The sequence below is a fragment of the Astatotilapia calliptera genome, chromosome 17 (genome assembly GCF_964374335.1).
Source record: "Astatotilapia calliptera chromosome 17, fAstCal68.1, whole genome shotgun sequence".
NCBI lineage: Eukaryota > Metazoa > Chordata > Actinopteri > Cichliformes > Cichlidae > Astatotilapia > Astatotilapia calliptera.
In genome coordinates, this window is record NC_137438.1 from 15,868,964 (window position 1) to 15,877,622 (window position 8,659).

Consider the following 8,659-nt stretch of genomic DNA (forward strand, 5'->3'; position numbering starts at 1 on the left):
AATTCATATTTACTTGTGTTTCAATATGTTACAAACATGCAAAGAAAATGTGGAAATCAGGGAGTGGTAAAACACTTTCAGTTCCCTCAGCCCTCATCTCATTTACAAATTTCAAACTTCCCTCATTTGCCTATCAGTTAATAATAATAATAATAATAATAATAATAACAACTATTACTACTACCACTAATTCTATTACAACAACAACAACAACCTTAAAACATCCGAAGAGTCACAATTTAGGGGCCTTTATTTTTGAAATGTCAGATCAAATCAGATTATGAAACACATTCTAAGCACAATGAACATGTTTACATGAAATATTTTATATATTTATACTCCCCCCCCCCCATAAAAAAACAACAAGGGAAAAGAAAACAAATACACAGGAATTAGAAAGCAGATTTCTGAAAGTTTGGTATAAAAACAAAAAGAAAGAAAAAAATCACTCGTTTCCTCTTCGACTCTTCTTGTGACTCTTTTTTGAACTCCTGTAACGTGAAACAAAACAAAACCAAGTTAAATAAACAATGAATATTCTAATACCACTACACTGGAGTTGGTGAATACAAATATGCACACAGAGGGAAACTCTTTCTTCTCCCTCTCTGTCTTGTTATTTTTAACCTGGAGCTTAAAAATACACATTTCTCTTTCTTCCTCCTTCTTTTCTGTCTTTAGCCCATATCAAATTACGGCACAGTATAGTGTGCTTGTGCTATTTCTTGTTAGTTACTTAATTTAGTTACTTGTTTATAGACAATTAAAATCATGAAAGTATAATGGAGAAACTGCTCTCACAGCTAGAGACTGGCAAGGAACAACACAAATGCAACACAAGGGGGAGCCAAGACGACAAGTCAGGGGTAGATACCCAAGTTTGGGTGAGAATGAAGCCCCGGGTATCAAGAAAGTATCGTTAAGTGAGAGAGGAATTGACCTGAAAGACAGGATCCTGGACCCTCTGTAGCCGGTTACCAAGATTACATAAATTACCCTCTGAAGGTCTTCTAGATGATGTGAATGCAGCACTACGGACAATACGTACTGCAAACATTACCGAGACTAACCAGCTGATCTATGGCAGCAGTGATCATGAGATGTTTGGCTACAAGATGAACAGCCCCAAGGAGCAGTACGCAAGGAGTCAACTGAATGGTAAGAACAAGATCTGGGCTATCAACACCTATGCCTGTGATCAGGTACCCTGCTGGGATAATAAGCTGGTCACAGGAGGAGATCGAAGTCACTGACATCAAGACCAGGAAGCACAGCGCCCACTAATCAAATAACGTTACCCAGATATACATTAATAATAATAATACTCACCTCTCTGGGGACTTGGAATGGCTGCGATGTCTGTGGCTTCTGTGGTGACCTGGATCACAACAATGACACCAAGTCATTTTTAGTTATAGACAAAAGTTTTCCAAACTTATGTAACTATGGAAATAACTTGAACATTTCCAGTGCTAAAAACTTAAAACACAGTTGCCAAAAGGATGGCAGAAGAACAACATGAATTTCTATGATTGCTGGCTTCATTTCAGTGGTTTAAAACCCACTGATATTGTGGCACAAATCTTTGCAAAAAATAAACAGATGAAAACAAATTTGAATCCAAGTCATCCTGTGGACCACTGGCCCTGATCCTGAGTGTCCCACAAAAATGTCTGGCTCAGGTGTTTTATGGTTTGCATGCATTTTTTTAAAAACCCTGTTGGAGGTAAGAATGTCCGATATATATTCAACCATATATTATTTTTATTTTAGGATTTCACCTATTGTGGGTTATTATTAGAATGTAACTACCACGATAAACGAGTCACCACTGTACATATATATACATATAACAAAAATAACAGTAACAAGCCAATCGATTAATTTTGGTTGATTAACTGTAAACAAAGTGCTTTGTTCATTAGTAAGTGAGCAGTTAAAGATATAATGGCTAAAATGCTTTGGAACTCCAAGTTGATGGAGAACATACATGTTCTAAATCATATGAATGATATATTTGGTTGCTTCTTTAACTTAAATGTCTGCAGACTCTTTAATAACCCATATTTTCCCCCATTCTCAGCTGTCTGTTATTATGGTTACACCATATGGCCACAGAACACTGATCTCCCCTTTAATTACCTGGTGATTTGGAGCGGTGGCGTCTCTCTCTGGACCTGCTGCGGTGGCGCCGGGGGCTCTTGCTGCGATGGCGATCTCTCCGTGGTGAGGGGCTGTTTATGTACAATAAAAAACACAGATATTCCTGTAAGACACACATACTAGCAGTGCAGTTTTAACAAGATTAAAGTGAATGCAAAACGCAGTCATACCTTCTCCTCTTTGGAGACCTGCTCCTCCTGAAGAAGAAATAATGGAGCTTACCATAATGAAAGCAACTGTATAAACTCAATGTGGGAAAAGGTTGCTCTGCAAGTCTACTTGTCTTATTCACAAACATATGAAGACTCAAGAAAATGTAAGGATGAGCACAATGAGTACCGTCTGGGAGAACGGCTGCGTCTGTAACGTGGTGATGGGGAGCGGCGAGGTCTGTCATTGTCACGGTAACCACGTCTATGTGGCTCAGGAGTCTGAATTCTCTCCATCTGCAACCAAATTCATTCATGTTTTTATTTTTCAGTTAATCCACTAACAGACAACATTTTCAGTGGACATAGAAGCTATTTTATGCAGACGCCTCTATATAACTGAGCTGAGCAACCTAAACCAGTCATTGTATTGCAAAGGAACTAATTTACACTATGTAATACTATCTGTATTACTTGTGTTTGCAGTTTTTACATATTCGGTGCCAGATCGCGGATACAAGCGGCAGAAATGAGCTTCCTCCGAAGGGTGGCTGGCCTCTCCCTTAGAGATAGGGTGAGAAGTTCGGCAATCCAGGAGGGGCTCAGAGTAGAGCCGCTGCTGCTCCACATCGAAAGGAGCCAGCTGAGGTGGTTCGGGCATCTGACAAGGATGCCCCCTGGGCGCCTCCTGGGTGAGGTGTTCCAGGCATGTCCCACCGGGAGGAGGCCCCGGGGCAGACCCAGGACACGCTGGAGAGATTATATCTCTCGGCTGGCCTGGGAACGCCTTGGTGTTCCCCCGGATAAGCTGGAGGAGGTGGCTGGGGAGAGGGAGGTCTGGGCCTCTTTGCTTAGGCTGCTGCCCCCGCGATAAAGCAGATGAAGATGGATGGATGGTGCCATCTTGTGGCAGTACAGAACGTTACTGCTATTACAGATGGATTTTCATGTTTCAGTGAAGCTGAACATAAGCTAACTGTGCAGTTAAACAAAAGCTGATAGTTGAACATATTGTGTTTTGTTATAGTGAGGGCTCTTTAAACATTAGAAATATATTTGGAAAATGAACATGTCAATCAGAAACCACCAATTTATTGCATCAGTTTTATATGGTAGATTTTTACTGATAATTTTATTTTTAACCTTATCTTCTTCCTCATCTTCTTCTTCACTGCTTTCTACTTCATCCAAGTCCTCCTCCAAAGCGCTAATCCTTGGGTCCAGCATCTCAGCCTCCTCCAGCACTTGCCTCTTCTGTAATACACGCATAAAAAAAAGAAAAGTCAATGACATTGGCACGTCAAACAGGTCAGATATACAAAAATGACACTAACACACCTGAAGCCGAGGAAGGATGACGTCACACATTCTCTCTGCGTGAAGAAGCCCGTCGATGAACTCGTCCACATGCATCACCTCAAACTCTGTAATAATTTACAAATAAAAAAAAATAAATTACGCATTTGTCCTGGTTCGAACACATCCACTTTGAAGACAAAATGTTTACTTGCTACCTCACGTATCCCACCCACTAACAAGTGTCACAATGACGAAAAAAATCAGTGTCTCATTGAATGATCGGTGCCTGATTGGTGTACATATACATGCACAACGCCTACAAATATAAACAACCACCCAATGTAAGGTTTTTGCCAACGTTGTCCTAAATTGCAAAGTTTAATCCACTAGTATGTGCAAGTGCTTTGTATGGAAGAGGATTAGGGCCACTGGGAAAAAAAAGTGGGCATGTCCTTTTTTTTTCTTCTTCTTTTCCAGAATTTTGAGAAAAAAGTCAGAATTTTGACTTTTTTCTCAGAATTTTGACTTTTTTCTCAGAATTCTGAGAAAAAAGTCAAAATTCTTTATTTGCAATCGTAAAACAGAATCAATACTGTCAATGAATTTAAAAAAAATACTGTTTTAACAAAAAGAAGAGAAGAACAATAGTCAAGTAAAACAGATATTTTTTTATTAAGATGTCAAATTACATTTTACTGTAATTTATTTATTTATATTCTTTAGTGGGTGAAAGTTATGCTTGATGAATTCCTCACTTCTCTGGACTGTGCTGTCTCAAGTTTCGGTATAAAATAACATAAATTGAATAAATGTATAAAACATATAAAAATTGACTTAGAAAAACATAATTCAGGTTTATTATATTACAATTCTGTACAAGCTCTTGACAAGTTACAAGGTTAAATTACTTTAATTATTGTTAATCTAAAATGTTAACCAGTAGTTTCATACTTAAACACCTATGCCACTTTTGTGCTCACCTTTGCCTCATGCTGTCAGTACTGCTACACTGTAATGCTCCTAGTGCTGGGGCCTTGTTTCAATAAGATTCACACTTCAAATTAGGAAGTTTATTAGTGACATTAGCTCATGTGAAAAGATGGAGAATGCATTTCATGCACTTACATTGTACATTGCAAGTACTGCTGATTGCAAGCAGTGAGCAAATAATAAAATGTTTAGTATTTTTCTTTTATATGTCAGAAATATCATTATTGCAAATTTTCTTGAAATATTGCGATATCATTCACCTCCCTCCAACACCAGTTAGAGTCCAGTCATTTATAGATTAACTTGTCAAACTCACCTCCATTTCTGTTCTGGCTCTTAATCTTTCTGTAGTCATTGTACAAAGGCTCCAAGTATTTGTAGCAATCCACTGCAGTTCCAGTTAACCTCATGTACATCGCTCCAAGTAAACGCACATATCTAAAAGAAAAGGGAAAAAAATGAGCACGAACATGTCATACCTCATCTATGTGTTACACACATAAAAATATATTCTTAATCAATCCAGCACGAAATGTGCTACACACGCTGCTGACTGCCGACAACAGTTTACCAAACTGCTGTGCAACATTATAATCAGCAAGATCACATTCAGGCACAAAGACATTTAAAAACACATAAAACTATAAAACAGTACTTAAACAATTTACAAAGCTTTTTATTAATAACAATTTTACAAAATAGCAGAAACATATTTTCCTTACCTAATCATTATCAATAAAGTATTCAACAAATACACAGCCATGTGACAGCAGCAAAGTAAACCGAGGAAAATAGGTTTCACTCATACAAATTAACTGAAGAAATGTACAAATATCTCAGCCCCGCTATCATATAGCCCGACGGGCGGGGCTGAGATAGATTTTGGTCGCCCGACCGGAGATATCGCTAGCCCCGGGACGTCGGGCTAGCGATTTTGAGAGCCCTGGTGATTCATCACATTTGTGTTTGAGTTCATCATTCGATTTGTAAACACAAAAGCTTAAAAAGTTTTGAAGAAATTCAGATAAAACTCAAGGGTCATAATAATCTATTACAATTTGGCTTACATCCACCAAGATCAACTGAACAAAAAGTTAAGTTATGATTCTTACAAGTGTGTATTTTGAACATTAAAAAAGTACCATATAAAGGTTAAAAATCTTGTCACATTTGACCTCTGACCTCTCCTTCAAGGTCAATAGACTGATCTGAAGTTTCGAGTGATAATACTGCTATAAAGAGCAATTTAAAATGCCATTCTCAATGCCACTGTTTGCACTGATAACATACAGCCATATAAGAAATCATATATGGGTATTCTAAATATCATGCAACTTTTTCTTAAGGTCAAATGTTCATAAAGGTCTGTTATCTTTACAACTATGCTACAACCTTAGCTAAGCAAAATAGTGGGAATGTGCCTAAAAGTGTCACGAGTTTGAGTGAATTCTATACACTATGAACTTGGTTGAGAAAATTAACACAACATAAGTGTTTACTCCTTTTCTCTCTGCAGAAAACTCACTTGAAATCCTCGTTTTTTATGAATTCGACAATGATGTCTTTTTCAGGTTGAATCTGCAACATCTTCAGCGTGAGACAAAGGAAAGGAGTGGGTTTGATATTTCCACCAAAAACTCCACCAACATACTTAAGTTCCATGGCTTTGTCGACAACCAGCTCAGCTGAGGATGAAACAACATACAAAAGCATTGTTAACAAAAAACTATAAATACAAATTGCATTGTATACAATTGTTGCCTGCAAATGCACCTGCATACATGTTTCCAATTAGACAATGAACAGAGGTATACAGACTTGTACAGATTAGAAGTTTACAGTTCTACTACTATTTTACTACCAGTACCATTTCAGAACTGGGGAGTGATGTCCCTCACATATTAGCATATTAGCACTCTGAGTCAATTACTGTGGTATCCAACTATCAGAGAAGGAGATGAAGAAAGACGAAGAAAGGAATGCCTAAGTAGTACAACAAGCTGTGTCCTGGATTGTTGATTGCCTGACAGAAAGACCACAATATGTGCGTTTTAACATTGTGTGTTTGACAAGATCATCAGCACAACTGAGGCACCAGAAGGGACCGTCCTCATGTGATGCAAGCAGAAACATCTGCAGCTCAACGGGACAAAGACCAAGGAATTGACTGTGGACTTTAGGAGGACCTGGAAACCAATGACTCCCACTGACTTGGTAAAAAACACTGTACAGGAAGGGCCAGAACAGTCTCTAATTTCTGAGGTAGATGAGGTCTTTTAACATTTATTCCTTTTGCTGGAATGCACCAAATTGGGAGTGACATCACTTTTTCAATATTAATGCAATTTCATAAACACAAAATTTTACACCATTTCAATTGCAATCTGAAAAATGTTACGAAAGCCTTTAAATAAATATGGCCAAGAACAGTCCATGTCTCCCTTTAGACCCCCGTTTGCTGCAGGTAAGGCTGTAAAGGCTGCCATCAGCCTTTAGCAAGCTGTGTAATATAAACATGGTATGAAACCAAGTTAACAGCATGTTTTAATACTACTCTTGGAGGCTTACTGCAGATTTTTCTCTGTGTAAAACAAATTTTGGTGTTTGTTGATCAGGCGCTTTGATGAAGGGCTCCTGCCACCTTTTTCCCAGTATAGGTTTTATTGGTGGTTACAGGAACAACTGCTGTTTTTGGGCTCTAGAAACACGTTTTCTTTCCTCAGCTTCTCTGTAACAGCTAAGCCTATTTGCTCTTCCCGGTGCATGTGTAAGTGTAAACAGAGTTCAGCTCCATGTTAAACTATGCCAGTGTTATCATCACTGCTGCTATTGTGTTATCAGTGCTTCTGTATAAAACTGGGAGCCACGTGGAATTAATGTTGTCAAACTAAATATGTTTGCAGGTCTGTTTTTAGTCACAAATGTGGGTGAAACATTTGCATTTACATCGTTTAACACAACGGCATGTTACAGAACCATGTGTTAAATTTGTTTATTTTTTCTATAGCCTTTCTTCAGTAACAAACTGTTTCAACTTCTGCAATCAGGCAGGTTTCGCACTATCAGGACAAAAACAGAGATACTCAAGAGGAGCTTCTATCCTCAGACCATCCAAGGCTTAAATCAGAACATGCCCCCACTCCCCTCATAGCATCACCATAAGGGTCTAGAACAGGACCTTATTTTATATTCTTGTCATATTTCATATCGTATCTGATTTATTATTACGGCACACGCTGCTACACTGATCATGCTGCTTACCTACTGCTTATATTACTCTGGTCACTGTTGTACTCCAGTCACTGTTTACATTACACTAAATAACTATAGTCACTCAGTTCAATTACTGTGTTTACGTTACTTAATTTTGTTTATTCTACTTCCATTGCACGGTCAGACATTGCTGTGCTAATATGGTACAAACACTTTAATATTCCATTTGCAAAATGTACATATTCAGTTTTTTAATTTAAAATTTCCGATTTCTAATTTAAAGTTACTTATTGTTTATAATATTTTGCACAGTCAAGGAGCAGTTCAGGACACATCTTAATGTGTGTTGTACTTGTATGACTGTGTCTTGAATTTTTAGCCTAAAATAAAATAATTTCTGTTGCCTAAAAATATCTATCTCCCCAAGAATATAACTGAGCCCGCTTAATGTCGATAGTAACCCGCTTGCTAAAATGAGCCCTCATGAAGCTAACGTTAGCTCACTGGTGACACTACTAACCGGTGAGACCGAAGCATTCCTCCTTCCAGTACTTAGACTCGTAGATTCGTGTGCGGATGATTTTCTCCACCAGATACTGCGGGTTAGTCCCGTGTATACTGTTAGCGTCTTTAACGGTTCTGTTTGCCATGATACTACTATTCTGGCATGGAGAAAATGAACAAAAAAAAGAAAACCTTAGACGCCAAACCGGAAAGAGTAAATATTATTTCCGGTTCGACTTCTTCTTCTTCTTCCTTCCGCTTCTTCTTGTTGGCAAACAGCGAAACGGTGCATTACCGCCGCCAGCTGGTATGGCGTGTGGACAAAAATGACACACACACAA

General features: G+C 38.3%; 1 protein-coding gene across 2 annotated transcripts; it reads right to left on the reverse strand.

Annotated features, from left to right (window-relative positions):
- Positions 1-232: 232 nt before the first annotated feature.
- prpf38a (pre-mRNA processing factor 38A) lies at positions 233-8,591 on the reverse strand. Of its 2 annotated transcripts, XM_026147403.2 has the most exons (10): positions 8,335-8,591; positions 6,127-6,286; positions 4,918-5,039; positions 3,651-3,736; positions 3,456-3,566; positions 2,503-2,609; positions 2,334-2,360; positions 2,143-2,234; positions 1,330-1,378; positions 233-491 (listed from the first exon to the last, which is right to left on the reverse strand). In XM_026147403.2, the coding sequence occupies exons 1-10, from the start codon at positions 8,462-8,464 to the stop codon at positions 446-448; spliced, it is 930 nt and encodes a 309-aa protein (XP_026003188.1). In that variant the 5' UTR covers positions 8,465-8,591; the 3' UTR covers positions 233-445. The 2 variants fall into 2 exon arrangements, with proteins under 2 accessions (XP_026003188.1, XP_080148141.1); XM_080292015.1 differs by lacking the exon at positions 2,334-2,360.
- Between the last annotated feature and the right edge of the window lie 68 nt (positions 8,592-8,659).